Below are 18229 nucleotides of genomic sequence, written 5' to 3' on the forward strand. Positions count from 1 at the left end.
ACCAGGGAGAGCGTGGAATTCCTGGGGAGAGAGGAGAGCTGGGTGCACCTGGTCTACAGGGACCTAAGGGCATCCCTGGTGCACCTGGTCCAGATGGGCCAAAGGTACTATAGAAAGGCAACACCTGTATATGCAGCAAAAGTCCAGAACCATTCAAGCCATTTTCTGACAAATAACGTAAAAACCACCTGGATGCATATTATAAAGTATGATAATATATCAGCTAATTAAATGCCCTGATGATTATGGCTCTTTTACAATGAAAAGAACTGAGGTAAAAGAAGAGCAAAAAAGACAGACTTGTGCAGGAAATGAATCAGAAAAGATGTGAAAGGCTGTATTTAAACAAATGAATGTTAGTCAGCAAAGTACGTTTGGTTGTACTGTATAATTCAATACAAATTTAATATTTGTGAGCAATAAGAATGCTAACCTTGGTGTTTGTCACTGAAGGGTAGCCCTGGTCCCCCTGGTGCGCTTGGTGATGTGGGTCCTCCTGGTCTTCAGGGAATGCCAGGAGAAAGGGGCATCTCTGGCCCACCTGGGCCTAAAGGTGACAGAGTAAGTTCATCATATATCTTATATATAGATATGTGTTATTTTATGGTACACGCAAAAAATAATAACAATAGATGAATCTTGACTGTAAAATGAGTTTAGACATGTGGCTGCAAAATCATTGCCTATTTGTTCCAGTGTTATTGTCCTTGGAAAATGCTTCTAAAGTCACAATCAGCGAGTCCCAGTTTGAACTGAATGTTATTACAGAACATGCTGGCAACCTGAGTTCTGATGCCTGCCAATAACAATAGAGAAAGGAGCCTTACACCTTTTTTTTTGCTCTCTTTTGTATAGGGAGCAATTGGCGAGAAAGGATCAGAAGGTACTGCTGGAAATGATGGTGCAAGAGTAAGTAAAAAATCTTTTCCTCAAGCAGGAACAAGGAAATTACATTTATGCTTGTTAGACAACAGAAAAAAAAATAGCTAAAAAATCTGATGATGTATGACAAAATCAAGACTTGCCACAGCTTGTTCAACGAAATGTGTTCACTGACTTGACTGCATGAATTACTGTTAACAGTGATGAGCGAAGGTCTCCAACCAGATTTGTTTTCTGTCAACAGGGAGCCCCGGGTCCTGTTGGCCCACTAGGACCTGGTGGACCCAGTGGTGAGAAGGTAGTGCCTTTTTTTTCTTGAGAGGCTTCTGAAGGATTCAAGTACATGACTAGTTCTGTTTTAGGAAGAGAAGATAGCGCCTTGCAGCGTGTGAGGGACAGTCTTTGGCTTGCATTGCCTTTGCAAACATAAGATAGTGTTTATTTATGGGACAGCAAAGATTCAATGAATGGTTGTTGAAATGATTATGAGTAATCTTGTGAAATCTTTACAGGGAGAGCCAGGACCAAAAGGACCACATGGACCTCCGGGATCCAGAGGAGTGCCAGTGAGTAGACCCTTTCAGTGTTTATACTGGCGATACAGAATGGAAGTGCATTATCAGAGTGTTTCAATATAATAATTTATCTCCTCCAACAGGGAGCAAGAGGTGACCCTGGTCCCATTGGTGCTGTTGGATTTTCTGGACCTCTTGTAAGCGCTCATTCATTGTCACATTGTTCTGTTTTATTTCCCTTAAAGTGACTTATAGCTCTTAATGGAGGGGTTGTCGAAGTGATGACACGTGCTACTAGTTTTGATGTTTTCTTTTACAATAGTACCACCTTTTTTAACAGGGTCCTGATGGGCAACCTGGAGTCAAGGGAGAACCTGGAGAACCAGGCCAGAAAGGAGATGCCGGATCACCAGGACCTCAAGGCTTGGCCGGTGCTCACGGACCTCCTGTGAGTTTCACACGCAAAGATACTTGATGAAAAATGCTCTTGAGAAAGTTGAGAAAGAAATCTACTTGCTCTGATGTATGTTTGTACAGCCCACTACTGTACTTAGTATTCTCATCTGTATCATCAGTCATCGCTGAACTTTTGTTTGATCCAATCTGGAAGTTTTAGTGCATAAATAACGTGATAAACTCATTTATCGTCGGGGTATTGTATGCCAGCAAAGTTACAGACAGTCTATCTTTCACTTTTTGTAAATGTGTAACTGTTAAATGCGTTTTTAATAAAAGTGCTTTCTCTGCAGGGGCCAGCTGGTGTTGCTGGACTCAAAGGTGGAAGAGGAACTCAGGGTGCACCCGTAAGATCATTTCATAATTACACATGATTAGGTGAAATCACATGGAGTGGAAATTATTTCATGAGTGCAGGCGCTGTATCACTGCAGACTATTCAATTCATCTTATGCAGAGTTTAATACCTTATGTTCTCAAATACTAACCTCAAACACTGTATTCTCTCATGTCACTTTTTCAAACATGGAAATCTGAGGACCTTGTGTTGTTTTCTTCTTCCAGGGCCCTACTGGTTTCCCTGGATCTGCTGGAAGAGTTGGTCCACCAGGCCCAACTGTGAGTACTGCCCTGAGATTGTATGAGAACACAGTTAAGGAAACAGGAAGTTTAAACCTGTAAGGGTCATCACTGTCTAACATACACTCAGGGTGTGATTGAAGATAAGGAACAGTGATGATGACACTCCATTCAAGTCTGTGGCACTAGATTATTGTATTAAAATGTATTGCTAATGTTGACTGATGTTGAAGTTGAAAATTCTCTCTTCATAGTAAAATGGTTAGCAGTCTGTATCCCAGGAGCAACAACGTTTCCCTCAGTGAACCTAAAGAAAACAACATCATTCAGCTCTGTTGTGGGAACAGCAGAACAGCCTGTTTGTTCTGAAACACACTGCGACCTTAATGCTCTGCAACTGCACGCATCTATCTAATGACCACTTCCATCCCTGCCAGGGTCCGGTTGGAGAACCAGGACCCCTTGGACCTCCTGGGAAAGAGGGTCCTCTTGGTCTTCGTGGAGACCACGGACCCCCTGGTAGACAAGGAGAGCGAGGCCCCGCAGGACCACCTGGCAGCCCAGGAGACAAAGGGGACTCTGGTGAAGACGGACCCACGGTAAACTGACATTAGACTTAGCAGTGCTTTTATAATTGTTTGTACTGAAGCATACTTTTTAAATCTAGTTGCCCGATCACAGCTGTGGAGTATAAATGCTCCTCTTTGACAAAAATTCGTTTGAAATAAGTTGTGCGGTTGTTATTCAGTCAGAGATATTACATCAAATTAGCTACACAGGCCATCACCTTTAAAGTGGGGTCCATCAGTATTTAGTCTAACTTTTCTGTGTGTGGTGTTTTGGCGGCTTTAGGGTCCTGATGGTCCTCCAGGCCCAGCTGGAACTACAGGACAGAGAGGCATTGTGGGTCTTCCTGGTCAGAGAGGAGAGCGTGGGATGCCAGGCCTCCCAGGACCTGCGGTCGGTATCATTTAAGTCCTGAGTTTGAACATGAATCACATTTAGTCTGTAACGTCAGTGTTCCTACAGCACACAGCTGATAAGTATTTTGATATGTGTGCGTTATGTGGAAGGGTCCTTTTAGTGCTGCACTCTGAGTTTCTTGGTTCTTTCTTATATTAGGGTCCACCAGGAAAACAGGGATCCCCAGGACAAACTGGAGATAAAGGCCCTTCAGGTCCGGTTGGTTCTCCTGGTGCTAATGGACCTCGTGGTGATCCTGGTCCTGATGTAAGAACAAGTTCAAAATTGGTCTTGGTTCTTGAATGATACCACCCAAATGTATCTCTAACGTTTACGGTTGTCTTAATGTTTTCCGTCTGGTCCTCAGGGCCCTGCAGGATCTGATGGCCCACCAGGCAAAGATGGAGTTCTCGGACAAAGGGTGAGAGATGAAAAGAGTGAGAATGTGACCTGTGTGTTGGTTTACAAACCAGGAGTGACTGACGGGGATTGGTACTTTTCTAGGGAGACCGAGGAGATTCTGGTCCAGAGGGTTTGGTTGGTTCTCAGGGAATTCCTGGCCCTCCAGGTCCTGTTGGTGCGTCGGGTGACGCTGGAAAGAGAGGACAGGCTGTAAGTAGACTTCTTCACCTCTGTTTCCCCTACAAGTTTCTGTTCTCTGTGTTAGTTTGTCTGCCAGTCCATCAGCAGGAGACAAGACCGTAATAACAGATTTTCACTTGTGCTAAGAACACATGATTTGATTTCCTCCTTGTGGGCATGTTGGAACGTGAACTTAATTTAGAGTGATGGGAATGATGTGTTTGGGTACAACAAGCAGTGCTGGCAGAGGTCTGTGTTCCCCGAGGGCCTTCTAACAATTTGACTTATTTGCAGGGCTCAAGGGGACCTGTTGGACCACCTGGCTCGGCTGGAAAGAGAGGATTAGTGGTAAGTCTCCAATTGAGGTTATACAGTGCACTGACTAGATGTTTAATAATTATTTTAAAACTATTTCAGATAGATTTACCATAGATGAAGATTATAGTTGATATAATCCCAGAGCCAGGACGGAAATTTCTCCATTTCAAAACACTCATGGTGAAATGTGATGAATCTTTCCAATTAAGGGACCCCAAGGACCAAGAGGAGATAAGGGTGATCTGGGTGATCATGGAGAGAGGGGACAGAAGGGACACAGAGGCTTCACTGGTTTGCAGGGTCTTCCTGGACCTCCAGTAAGTTGAAGCTGAGTCACCCTCCTTTGGTTTCACTCTCAGCACAACTCTGTGATGAGTAGGAACTGCATGTCTTTTTTTCAGCATTGTAGTAGAACGTCTAGAAGCGCAAATCTCATGTAGAGGTAATTCTGCAGGCCTGATTTACCAGTGCTTTATGATCCAAGGTGTGCCACCAGGGAGACTGTTAATAGTTGCGATGTGGATGAAAATCAGTCTTTATGTAAATAACTTAAAGATTTTGTTCAATTCTGTTGCATTTAATGTGGTGAGGTTATCTATATGTAAGCTTGAGTTTGATAATCCAACAGAGCCATCAAACACAGGTGCTTCTGTGCATTGTGATCATTCTGGGAAAACATTTGAATCTAATGCCTAAATCATATGTATAAAGAGACTAATGAGTATCAACCGGTTGCTCTTAGGGTACAACTGGTGAGCAGGGAGCTCCAGGAATCGTTGGACCCAGCGGGCCGAGGGTAAATGCTTATTGTTTTGGGAGGAAAACATGGTCTCCAGGTGGTTTCCATGGTTTTCATTTTTTGTAATGGTGTTGTTTGTCATGGAGTAAACACAATGTACATGCTATTTCTATGATAGCAGTCAGTTGGAATCAAACTCTTAATTTAAAACTTTACTGGAATGTTACTCAGGGGCCTCCTGGACCTATTGGGCCTTCTGGAAAGGAAGGATACATTGGACAGCCAGGACCTATGGGACCTCCTGGAACTCGTGGACTCAGTGGAGAAATTGGACCAGAGGTATTGTCTCATTATACACAGAGGGCATTCCTACTATATTGGAGTTGAAATGAGATTGCAGCAAATCTAGATAAAAACAGCCAGTAGTACTGACAGCTGTTGAGAAAGATCAGTTATTAAATTGTTGAGCATCTTTTCAACAGATGTTCGGTAAGTAGGGAAGAAGACACTGATGTATGTGTCTAATTATTGTCTGAATAGAGATTTGATCAGTGAATCAAAACAAAACCAAAAAAAAAAACTATACATAAAATTAAAAGCAAAATACCTAATTCTTAAATCCACAGGGCCCCCAAGGAGAGCCTGGACCAACAGGTCCTCCTGGTCCCCCAGGACCTCCCATGGCTGCTATGGATGACTTCTTTGGCGGCCCACAAGATTATGATTCTGGCCCTCCTCCTCCTCCTGAGTTCAGCGAGGACGAGGCTCTGCCAAACAGCAACTCCTCCAACATAGTGCCCGTGGACCCCGGTGTTCAGGCCACCCTGAAGGCCCTCAGCAGCCAGATCAACAGCATGAAAAGCCCTGACGGCAGCAAGAAGCACCCTGCCAGGACCTGCGATGACCTGAAGAGATGCTACCCTTTGAAGAAGAGTGGTGAGTGTCAGTGAGCAAAAGAAGTGTCCTCACTTTTAGTTTTTACATTGTACATATGTGTAGAGGAAATGTGTATTTTGTTAACAAGAAATGTACAGTTCACACTTACCATGTACTCTTCTTGTTGTGAAGGATGAATTTTAATCACATCCTTCTTCTCTTTGCTCTCTAGTTTATTCTACTCTTATCTTAGCTGTTATTTTTCCTCTTCATCCTCCTAGTGCTTCACTAACATGATAAATCTAAATATTGTCAGGGCCTCAATGCATCCAAACTGTGAAACAAGCCAACTTGCATGCAATATAACTGATTTATTTTACTGTTGCAGTCATAGCAGCCGTAGAATAAATCAACAATGTCATCAAAACCCAGATTACCGCATTCTGATCCTTTTTGTTGCATAGGTGATTACTGGGTGGATCCAAACCAAGGCAGTGTGGAGGATGCCATCCAAGTGCACTGCAACATGGACACCGGAGAGACGTGCATCTCTGCCAACCCGTCTAGCATACCTCGTAAAACCTGGTGGAGCTCTTCCAGGAACAAACCTGTGTGGTTCGGAGCTGACATCAACCGTGGAACACATGTGAGCAGTTACAGTTTGATGGTGGGAGAGAGAGGGAAGCTTGTAAAGAATATGTTCTTGTAATTCAAAGATAAGAGTGAGAAAGGTGTGCTCAAAAAGTGTGCAGAACAAGCCCAGTTTGGGGAAACAGTAATAACTCGTGTTGTATTTTGAGAAGTAAATCTTTGCTTGCTGAATGGATTTTGGGAGGCTCTGTATTGATTTGCTTTCTTTGTTTCTCTAGTTCACTTACGGCAACACAGATCAGCCTACAAACTCAGTCACAGTTCAGATGACTTTCATCCGCCTGCTCTCCAAAGAGGCATCCCAGACCATCACCTACCACTGCAAGAACTCTGTGGGCTATAAGGACGAGAAGATGGGCAACTATAAGAAAGCTGTAATCCTCAAAGGCTCCAATGATCTGGAGCTGAAAGCAGAGGGAAACAACCGGTTCAGATACACAGTGCTGGAGGACTCGTGCTCAGTAAGTTCTCACACTGCAACAGTGGCTTAGCTCCTTTCACATCTTCATTGATTATTAACAGTATCAAAATACACTGTAAGGCTGGCATTATTCCATATTTTTCTTATGCTCAAAAAATCCAACAAAATGTCCAAAACCAACAATGAGTTAGTTTTACTCTCAGTACCTTCTGAGATTCAAATCTTAAAAAAAAAAAAAGTCAAAATTACTCTGTGTGATGTGATAGTTTGTAGTGATGAACCAACCCCTCAGCATTATGGGGCATTTGGCTCTCAACTCGTCCCACAATGTCACTGTTTTGGTTCACTCTCACAGCTCTCATTAGCATCCTTTCCTGCCACAGCTGGCTTTAGCGAAACATCTGATAAACACACTGTAACCCACTGCAGTGCTTTCCCAGCACCATACGGCAAGACAGTGGACATAGTGGAGAGTTTAGCGGCTAAAGACACAGATATTGCTCTCAGGAGTGGGTGGAGACTAAAACAGAGCTAAAATATTCAACAACGGTGTTCATGGTGATAGAGATTCACGCCACCCAGTGCAACAGTGGAGGATATTTAATAGTTATAAACAACAGAGCTCTATAACACAGAGGAATAAGATTTGTTAGGCCGTGGATACAAAAACATCATTTCTTAGGAGGATCAATTTTTCATGGAATTTATTGATTATAAGAAATTATAAAAACAAATGCTAAGAGTCTAAAGTTACTATGGAAAAAATATTTATACTAATTCATAAAGTCTAATGAAAATGATCATTAAAATGTTTCCATTTGTCTGTCTTCTACAGCAAGCGAATGGCAACTGGGGCAAGACAGTGTTTGAGTACAGGACACAGAAAACAGCAAGACTTCCTATTGTGGATATTGCCCCCGTGGACATTGGTGGCCCTAATCAAGAGTTCGGCATCGATATCGGGTCCGTGTGCTTCTTGTAAAATCGTCAGCAGGGATGCGTCGAGGAGAATCCTGAGACTATTGAACTGACAGCTGACGCGATCAGCCACATTGTACATACGAGTACTGAGGACTATTCTGGCCCTGTGGCAAGATATTTATTGTGCCTTTCAACCCAGTTCAAGACATCGAAGATTTGTAAGTTAGAATGAATGTTTGGAATTTAAAAGACAAATTGGTTAAAATCAGAGTCATTCCTCTGTTTTGTGTATGTTTGACTTGAGCTTGATGCATTTTGAGGCTCTTAATCTTAAGATCTTAGCCTTTAATTTTATTTCACAAAACATTGCCAAAGATTTATGAATATGGAAGCTTTAAAATGGTAAATATAACTGCTGTTTATAGGCCCAAAGAGATCCCACTAAAGCTATGACAAATGTTGTCCCTCCACAATTATTTTTTATAGATTTGTCTATTAATTTTTTTTTTGTTTAAATGTTTGAATATAAAACAATGTGGTGCTATTGAGGAAACGAATACAGCCGATGATGCGTTCACTGGCACAGGTATTTTCTCATGACAGTTTTGATGAACCAATGTCTGTATCCAGTTATTTTTAAACTCTGTACCAACCACGTAGAACATTAAAGACACTTTAAGACTGTCAACTCCTCAGTGTTAGCTACCTCGTCATCGAAACTGAGAAACAACGACGCTACATGTAAATCTTTTTTCACAGGTGCTGTTTTGTAAGTAGTATGATCCTTGTGCACTTCTCCCGGCTGCGCGGTACAGGGCAGGGTTTGGGGATACCAATAAAGATCTTTCTGTCAACAATGGAGAGATGAATGAGGTGTCGTGTGAGTGGTGTGTGGTGATTTGTAACCTTTTTTTTTTCCATTCAATTTCAATATATACAGTAAGAGGTAGCACAGAATATTCTATTTTTATGCATGTCAGTTCCCCCTTTTCAGTATCCTGGACTTATATGCTCTTGAAATCTTTTTTTTTTTTTTTTTTTTATAATCAGTTTTATAGAATAACGTGGCTGTGAGTGCCTGTTTGCTTTGTATTTTTTTGCTATGCAACAAATTAAACAAAATGCTTGTTAATCCCCCCCAAGCTCTTGTCATATTAATTTAGGTATAGTTAGGTCCTTTATGTTTGTCATTTTGCACACAAACTCATTTTTAGAAATATTTTGTAGTTTAAGAAACATTTATGTATCTAACATAGTCTCGCAGTTGTTTCTAATGTATGCAGATTGTTTTAAATTTTCCTGAATGTGCCTTCAAGTAATTCTATTGTGACCATTTGCTTCGTATTTGATCATATTTATTATAGATTTGTAACTTTAACGAGGCTTGACAGCCTGCTGACACCCCAAAGGCAGAGACGTGGAGGGAGAAGGGGCTTTCCACACTGGAGGCAGATGCGTTTCATCCATTGAAAATAAATATTGAAAATACTTCTTTTCTGCCTGTTCTTGTTTCATAGGAGTTTGGGTTTTTTAAAAACTTTGCTCCATAATAGAATAATTTCAGCTTCAAGTGGGTAGAAATCCTCAGGCGAACATTAAAGATGAAGGAAAATTAGAGATGAAGGTAAGGAAATCAGACACAGCACCACAAATTTAGCTCAGATGGAACTGAAGAAGTAGGACAACAGCAGAGGGAATCGCTGCTGAAACTTCATCATTACAAATCACACACGCATCTACAGCAAGACTAAGAGTTTACACCCATGTTATGCTTTAAGCTAAATGCTAGTGTCAGTATGCTCACAATGACAATGCTAACATGATGATGTTAACAGGGATTATCTGCCCAGACTACACTCTTAGGTTAGCGTATTAGCATGCTCACATTAGCTTATTTGCAATAATAATAGTTTTGCAGGTATATCACCAAAAACCAAAACACTGGACACAGTACATTTTTATCTAGATGACAAGTCATTAAAGTATTACTGTACAACGATGTCACCCTAATGGTGGTGCTGGAGGAAAAGTCTGAGTATCACCAAAGTCAGTAGGAGACCTCGTCTGAGAACGTACAATGTGAGAGCCATAGGTTGTACGACTTCACACAGTGGTTTAGCATTATAAAAGTCGGCATCTTAGTTTTATTGGCTGTTGCCATCTTGATTCTGACGCCAGATGTCACGTGTGAGTTTATTCCTCCGTCTCTGATGGTTACTCAAAAGATACTACCACCCTGTTTTATGGGTCAATTGCACTCCAAAATGGAACCATAATTTACCAAATGAACATCGTGCTTTTTTGAAGATGATGTGAAACTAGCGACTGAGACCATAAACTCCAGTGGTGCGTGTCTCCTGCTGACGAACAGAAAGAATGCAGGTTAAAGGCATGTCCATATCGACTTCACTTTTCAGGCCCGTGAGGTACATCCACTTCTTTTACACAACTGTGGTGTGAACAGCATTTTGAACGCTATTACATTAAATACATGAAAAGTTTGACCTGCTAGTGGTGCCAGAGGAAAAGGATTAACAACATCAGTAGGATTCACCCTGTAGAAACCTCGGACGTCTGTACAAGACTTCATGGCCACTGAGATATTTCAAAGTGCTGGACTGATCGACCGACACCGCCATCCTTAGAGCTACACCAGCTCTGTGGTTCATAATCAAATCTTTGATCTGAAAGCATTTCAAACACACAACAGCTGTATAAAGTCACAGAAATAATATTAAACAATAGTGAATAGCTTTTTTTGCTGTGAGATTTCTTTAATAACTGTAACAGCAAAGTCAATGCAACCAAAAGTAACATAATGGGAATAGTACTGTATATGGACAGAGGCTGTCCAATAAAAGTGCCTTCTGGTGTAAGAAAAGTAAAGACTAAAATGATGACAAGGTTAAAATATGACAAGTAAATACTGAAATGGCAACTCAATCTTAAAGTGTAATACGAAAAAAAAACAATACAAACAACCAACAACTCAGACACAAAGGGCAGAAAGGTCAGTAAGCCAAAAAATATCACGTATCTACTTAATGTGTGTTAATGTTGAGTAAAATAAGCTATGTGATGCTAGGGGCAAGCTCTGTTAATGATACAGATTCCATTTATTTTCTTCACCAGCTTGTGTTTGGCTTACAAACAGGAATGTGTTGACAATACAGAATTCAAATGGCACATTCACACAAACTGTCTCATACGTATGAAAATTCTGTGTACCATTGGACATATTCGACTATTTACATCTCTCACTGCCTGTGCAAGCAAAGGTACTCAAAACTACTCCTTCCATAAGTTTTTATTTTTAAAAAAATAGTTCTTTTCTATAATGGATCTGAGTCTACCTTGAAATATCGAAAAAACCAATCTAAATGCAAATGCATATAAACCTCAAGATGAAAACTGTGACATCTTGACTCGACCGTGGAGTGGATTTTGGCACTTCTTCATACAAACGAGTTAAAAGTACGCAACATAGAGCTTCGTCTTGGCATCAGCAGCGGCCGTCTAGCGGGTCCAGAGAGAAGACGGTGCCCTCTAAGGTTAGTCCCATTTTGAACCCCTCCTGGAAGACAAGCCAGAGAGCAGCTGTGACGCTCAGTGACCTCGCACGCCGACATAGTCTGTGAGATTACGTGGTGCTGCTACACGGGAGGTCTGAGTAATGTTCACACTAAAGCCAACGGGGAAAGGGGAATGAAATGTCGTTCCATCGCGGTTGGTCATGTGTTATGTGCGAGATCATACACTCAAGCACAAACAAGAAGGCATGCATGTTGATGGAACAAGCGCTGGTGAAACTGTTATCGGATGTCCAGAGATATTTTATTTTGCAAGCTGCAAATATCTGCTGAACATGCAGCCAAATGGACTTGTAATGACTTTAATGTGCGCCTTATAGATGCACAGTTTCCTATCAAATGTGACATTGGATGTTTGCTCACATTAATTAACAAGCCACAATCTGAGACAAGAGCAGCTCATCAACTACAGAGCACGAGAGCTGAGAACTGCTAATTAAAGACATTAAGGCCTGAACACAACATGCTGTATCCCTGCTGAGAGAAAGATGAACATTTCAGACACCGCAGAGGAGGTCATTTTACACCACAGCGGATTTGTGAGAGCGTGCGACATCCTCCAAAGCATGCGAGGCGGAGACACAGACTGAAGCTAGCACAGAGCAAAGAGTACAAACCATCTCTGCCGCTACAGGTGGAAGGAACAAGAGATGAAGTCAGGTGTTAGTATTAAAGCAGAAGATGAGGAAAAAGTTTAAATTAACTTAAAAGAAGTGTAAGTGCAACATCGCCTCCTACTGGCAACCCCCTGCTAAAACTCAGCATTTGTTTCACAGGCAGAATCACAGATGTTGCAGCTGATTAAAAGCTCCAGAGGTCATTATTTTGTAATCATACTGTAATTCAAAACCTTGCAATTTTGCAGAGAATGACTGATTGCTGTGGATGTATTTGTAATGACTGTATGATTGCGCTTCCGTTTGTGAAGAGGACAGAAAATGTCTCCCACACATTAGAACAATGTAAAACATCATAGAGGAATTTTGTGGTATCAACTTAATCTGCATTAATAACTTCATATGTATGCTTTATTCAATTTTAAGTCAATTTAAAAGTTGTGTGGTAACATGTTTGGTTGATGAGCATCACCTCAATCTGACACAATCTGACCGAAATAGATCATAGATCAGCCTCGTTCCTTTTTTTCCCATTTTCACAGCTCCCTTGCATTTGCTCTGTACACACCCCCCCCCCCCAGAGAGTCCCGCCCACAGCTTGAGAGACTGTGAGCCACATCCTTGACTATGATATCTGAAGCCTCTGATGAAGGGTTAATGTGGCTGAGTAAATGCTGTTGACTGAGTTGACTTTTTACTCACACTCTGACTCTCTGACTAGTGAATAAAATGTCACTCCACTGAAATGCATGAAGGGACATGGCAACAGAACTGAGTGATACACAAAAGACTTTCTATTAATGCATTTCACGTCCCTGATTAATCTAAATATCAGGGAGTGAAACCACTGAATTAGCTTAAGATCTCATTAAATTATGCTCAGCTTTTTCAGAAAAACCATAAACTGGAATAAAGAACGAAAGAATCCTTCATATCTGCTTGTTTTCCTGCTCTGTGTACAACTTTGACAAATATGATCTAGTTTAACATTAATACTTTTAATGAACGGGGTACTGGAGCTCGCCAATTAAGACCAAACCATGATGCAGAAAACCTCTGCTCAGATAAACAAAGAAGATTTTAATCTTTAAAGTGCTGATGCTGGTAATAAGACCGACAGGAGTCTGGGGTTTCACAGTTCAGGCAGCCTCCCTGCCGTTCTTAAAAACACAATGTGGAGGAAGGAGAGAGACAGGAGCTCACCTGCATCTCATCCAGCTTTGACTGAATATCTGGAGGGAAGTCAGCTGCCCCGCAGGTGAACGGATCAAATGGCTCAGCACCAAACAGGTCTTTCCCTGTAGAGACAGAGATAAATATCACACTGACTGAAAAGGAAAAAAAAAAAAGCTTCAACAGACAGTAAAGTAATGTCTTCCGTGTATTGTGCTACAACATTGAAACAAAAGCCGAGTGTGCTTTTAACTGCAGCAGTCCTTCCGTTCTGCAGAGGACATCTTTCAGGAACTGGAGAACCAATGAAAACCTGTAAATCTGACGATGAGACTGTGACTACTCACTTATATCTGGTGGTAATGTGGTCGGTGGGGGTGGTGGGCAGCCGTTGCTGGCCAGCATGGGCGCCAGAGGTGTCACAGGAGAGAAGGGGACCATGTCGAACACGTCTGTCGACTGCGGTTTCATGGAGATGCTCCCTGCCTGTGTATGAAGTCAAGCCGGGGTCAGACTCATGTGAGCTTGCACATAGATAAACTAAACACCTATTGTTACACAAGAGCAAGAGAAAGAGGAGAAAAAAGCGAAAGACAGACAAAAAGCGGGAGATATTTAGGTTTCAGGAACAGCGACACAGAAAAGAGCAGGCAGACAGAAAGGAAGCGCAGGGTGTTTACGCGAGGCCGCGGGATGCTGCAGCCCTCGGTAGGCTTAGGAGGAAGGAGAGCAGGTTTGGCAGGTGGAGGAGTTAGTAGCCCGCTGGACAAGTTGGACTCCGGCGAGCTCATAGGAGTGAGCGTGACAGAGGAGATTTCCAGACAGGAGAGCGACTTGATGCTGTGACACCAGAAGAGAGAGGAGGGCCTCTGCAGCATGTACGCTTCATTAGCTGCGTTTATGTGCAGCGGCTGAGGAAAGATCGCAGACAGAAAAATGACCAGAAAGGCACAATATTATTCAGTGTTGTAGGTTAGGAGAGGAATGGGTAATTGCATTCACAGGAGGCTGTCACAGGTACTGGCGTTTGGCCCAATTAGATGGTGAGCGTATCACATTCCTCATCAGACCAATCAGGTGTGTAATTGCTTTGCTTCAGACACAGCTTAGACCCCCACTGCCTCCCCTGCAGATAAGTTTGGTCATTCCAAACTTCAGGCTGATGCCGTATATTTAATCACAGAAGCAATATGAGCAAACACAGCTGTCCTTAGCACAGACTGTGTATAAGAAGTGGACGTGGCCACCGTGACGCCGCCCGTCGGTCTGTGGTCAGCTGTTTTAAAGCCTTGACTTTGACATTTTGGCCGTTGCTATCTTGGTTTTGGTGGTGGCATTAATTCCCCAAACCTCTTATTGGTTAGGACTAGGCACAAGGCAATCCTACATAACACATACCCTGTTTAATCATGTATTGTATGTATTGTACTCTGTAAATGAACATCATGCTGTACTGAAGACTTGAAACTAGCGAATTAAACAATGAACTCATTAGTCAAGAGTTCACTGAGGTTAGAGAAGCTAATAATGAATTGTTTTATCAGTAAGCAACAGTAAGAACATTGAGCAATTAATGCATAAAATGTATTAAATGAAAATAGGTATTAATGCTGTCCTTACTGGTGGCACGTGAGCTATCATCAGTTGTTCTTCAAGATCTTGTAGCTGCTTCTTCAGCTCAGAGTTTTCCGTTTCCAGTTCTTGAATCTGCATAAAAACAAGAGCGCGACAGTGGTTGTAAATTCAGTCCTGAAATAATTAAGAAATAGTTGGTAAAAACTGTTTGACAAATTTAGATTTGTCCCTTTTAAAAATTCTACTTTGACAAAATGGTCACAACTCGAGGACCACTTAGGGCCGTTTCAGCAGGGTGCACAATAAGTGAATTTCAGATTAGGTCTGTAACAACAGAGCTTACCATCTTTAATTTTTTCTTACTGACATTTTTCATCAACACAGCTTAATTCCATCAAGAGAAACAAGCTATGCACTAACTCATGAAAATACCAACGTGTCAGCATGCTGGTACAAGTTTGCAAAGTAAATTAAAGTCTAGGTGAGAGTAAACAAGCTGAGTCAACTGGACGTGACACCTACTCTTTTCTGCAGACTTCCGATCTGTTTCCTGGTTTCCACGTCTTTGCCTCCAGACTCCAAGAACTTCTTGTAGGCCAAGTCGAAGGCCTGACCGATAGTTAGAGTTATCTCTTCTGCCTGCAGATGGGAAGCAAAGACTTTTACCTACAACTCACATACAGCGTCTTTACTGTGGAACTGATCATTGTCGGTTGGCTGCGTGAGGTAAAAACATCAACCAAACTGAGGACAACATTAGCTTTCATTGTGTTTTGAGGGAAATCAAAACCCAGCGAAAAGAAAGCAGAAGACACTTACACATTTTTCACTGTCAAACACGTAGCAGAGGTGTTTGTTGGATTCAGAGTCTTTGCAGATAAAGGTGAATATCCTTTTATCTGTTTTGTCATCTGCACAGAAGGATATCCTGTGTAACTGACAGTTATGCTGCACATCCTGGAAAACAAACACAATGCATTCATTATTTACTGACGTGAATGCTGACAACAAATTACTTCCTTCTCTACGTAATGTTTGTTGTCAGTATCTCTTCGGGTGTGTACGCACAGTGTATCAATGCACCTTTCAAAAATTCTAAATCTTCACATTCATATCTTTGGACTCACTTTTGTCTTGGGATCTAGTATCTTCACGCCATAAATGGAGATCTGCAATTCCACTTTGGGGGTCTTCTGTCCCTCTGACTTCTTGATATGTCTCTGAAACTGCCGGTGAGTGAAATCACCTATTATTGCACTGATATTCATGAGGAACAAAAAAACCCCATTCTAATGAGATAAAACAGTACAAGTTGAAGCCCAGAAACAAATCTACACACCTTCAATGTAGGGCTAGGATGATGTGCTTATCTCCTGATTTGATATGTATTTAGAAGTGTTATTACAATTTATTGTAATTATACTTCAAGAGACTGTACATCATGATTTATATCTTCAGGTTTTCTGACTTTGATTTCTGCTGCAACATTGTTATACTGCATAGAAAAGTGGTAAATAAAATGTGCAGTAGAATGAATACAAAATATGTAGATATAATATATAGATGTGAGGGTTAGCTAACATTTTAGCTTTCTCTGAACTGCAGACTAGTAGAATGTGATTTGACTAGTTTCTTCGTGGCAGCGCCCCCCAGTGGGAGCAGGGGGAAGGAGAGATAAGTTAGGAAATAGCTCCATCCTTCAACCATGAACTGGAACAGAGTGTTAGAATGTTACCGGTGGTGTGCCGTGCCCGGCTGAGTTCCCAGCTCAGACGGCTCTGTGAGTTCATATTCAAGCTATTCAAGCTAAATGAGGCTATAATAGTTTGGGGGAGGGGAACTGATAATTCGCTGTAGGTTGGTTACTTCAAACACTGTCAAATAGCAAACAGTCGTTCAATGTATTACTAATAGAAATGTAAATTCATAACAGCATGTTATCCTTAAAGGGCAATAAGACTTTATTTAAGAGAATATTTTACATAAGATTCAAGAAGAAATGAACCAAATGTGTGATTCATTCAGTTACGTTGGTAGACTAACAAGGCGGTGAGTTTAGGTCAGTCAAAAAGGAGACCGATCAGAGACTCTGTGTCATCACATGTAAGGAAACCTACAGGAAGCTGATGATACCCTACTATTATTTCCGTCTTAATATAAACACACTAAAGCGAAAAGTGAATCTCCAGCTCTAACATTTGCCTTATTTCACTTTAACATGTAAAAATGTGTGTGTGTGTGTGTGTGCGCGAGCCAAAACTACATTTTCTCCAATTAAGTATTCAGTATTTTTACAGCCTCTAACCCTACATCACTCCAAGGCTTACAGTAAAATTATAACTTCAGCTGTAATCAAACCCTTGTAAGGCCTCCAGTTAAGCGTCTGTAATTTAAGACATTTACTTTTCTGGGCCTGTAGACATGAACATGAACAGACCAGGACGGAGAACAGTATGTGTGTGTTACAGGGAATAAAACCACACAGGCATTTATATTCTAACTGATATGAGACTGCAGTATTCGATCTAACTGATTGAGACATGCCTTCCAGGGCTGTTTCTCAATTCTCATATTTGCATAACCAGCTATTTTTCCCCTCACATGATCACTGGAGGGATACTTAAGCCTGTCCTAGCTGCCAGTGAATTTGGGAGAGTACCCACAGAGCCCTGGTTTCCAAACAGGCTTTCGAGATCAAATGTAATGCAACAATAGAGGTATGGGTTTGGGAAAACAGTCCTCCCCTACAAGTGGCCTCACAGATTCAACTCTTGGCAGGAGAAGACAGAGGAGAGGCCAGCGGGCAGCGAGCACAGCCACATTACCAACAAGCTGTGAGAAAGGAGAAGTTGTCTGGGTTGTGGCTGTTCCCATGCAAAAAGCCAAGCTCTGCTGGTTTATTTGCAACTTGGCATTGCAACATGCACACAACCATGTAGCAATGACCACAAGCAAGTCACTGTGATTTGTGATTACTGTGCTGACTAATTTGGGTTTCATAGGTGCCGGTCTACTGGAAACTACAATAGCCTTTGTGTAAAATAGTGCAGAATATACATGAAATATAAAGGGGTGTGCTAAAATAAATTAATTCATGAAAAAAATATAACATCCATAAACGATGCTAAAAAGAAAATAAATGGCAAAAATATATTTTTGAGTGTTTGTTATTGCTAACAACAATAGCTTTGGGTCCCTAAAGACCCGAGGTATGTAGGAAATGTTGCAAAAAAAAGATGAAATGACTATAAAATGTGAGAGGTGTTACTCATGATGGAAAACGCACAGAGAATTATCACTATGATTTTAATCTATAAAACCTTTCAGGGTTTGTCAGCTCATTGTTTTGGTTTTACGTCCTGCATTTACCT

At 41.5% G+C, this 18229-nt stretch overlaps 2 protein-coding genes across 3 annotated transcripts in view; one reads left to right on the forward strand and one right to left on the reverse strand.

Moving 5' to 3' along the window:
* The window catches only part of col5a2a (collagen, type V, alpha 2a), a 37900-nt gene extending 28508 nt beyond the window's left edge, over positions 1–9392 (forward strand). Inside the window, exons 33-54 of the mRNA XM_070837724.1 lie at positions 6–104; positions 454–561; positions 856–909; positions 1127–1180; positions 1395–1448; positions 1541–1594; positions 1738–1845; positions 2147–2200; positions 2418–2471; positions 2870–3031; positions 3285–3392; positions 3555–3662; positions 3763–3816; positions 3900–4007; positions 4272–4325; positions 4505–4612; positions 5038–5091; positions 5266–5373; positions 5661–5970; positions 6375–6556; positions 6780–7022; positions 7818–9392. Coding sequence (XP_070693825.1) covers positions 6–104; positions 454–561; positions 856–909; positions 1127–1180; positions 1395–1448; positions 1541–1594; positions 1738–1845; positions 2147–2200; positions 2418–2471; positions 2870–3031; positions 3285–3392; positions 3555–3662; positions 3763–3816; positions 3900–4007; positions 4272–4325; positions 4505–4612; positions 5038–5091; positions 5266–5373; positions 5661–5970; positions 6375–6556; positions 6780–7022; positions 7818–7964 — 2385 coding nt within the window. The 3' untranslated portion in view covers positions 7965–9392. The remainder of the gene's footprint in view (positions 1–5; positions 105–453; positions 562–855; positions 910–1126; positions 1181–1394; positions 1449–1540; positions 1595–1737; positions 1846–2146; positions 2201–2417; positions 2472–2869; positions 3032–3284; positions 3393–3554; positions 3663–3762; positions 3817–3899; positions 4008–4271; positions 4326–4504; positions 4613–5037; positions 5092–5265; positions 5374–5660; positions 5971–6374; positions 6557–6779; positions 7023–7817) is intronic.
* A 1297-nt stretch (positions 9393–10689) lies between these two features.
* The window catches only part of gulp1a (GULP PTB domain containing engulfment adaptor 1a), a 68968-nt gene continuing 61428 nt past the window's right edge, over positions 10690–18229 (reverse strand). For both annotated transcript variants that reach the window (XM_070837678.1, XM_070837677.1), the window contains 7 exons: positions 15986–16084; positions 15678–15815; positions 15381–15497; positions 14904–14990; positions 13631–13769; positions 13314–13408; positions 10690–11477 (listed from right to left, as the gene is read on the reverse strand). In XM_070837678.1, the coding sequence (XP_070693779.1) occupies positions 11406–11477; positions 13314–13408; positions 13631–13769; positions 14904–14990; positions 15381–15497; positions 15678–15815; positions 15986–16084 (747 nt within the window). In that variant the 3' untranslated portion in view covers positions 10690–11405. The remainder of the gene's footprint in view (positions 11478–13313; positions 13409–13630; positions 13770–14903; positions 14991–15380; positions 15498–15677; positions 15816–15985; positions 16085–18229) is intronic.

Source organism: Pempheris klunzingeri, chromosome 10 (genome assembly GCF_042242105.1).
Source record: "Pempheris klunzingeri isolate RE-2024b chromosome 10, fPemKlu1.hap1, whole genome shotgun sequence".
NCBI classification, from domain to species: Eukaryota; Metazoa; Chordata; class Actinopteri; order Acropomatiformes; family Pempheridae; genus Pempheris; species Pempheris klunzingeri.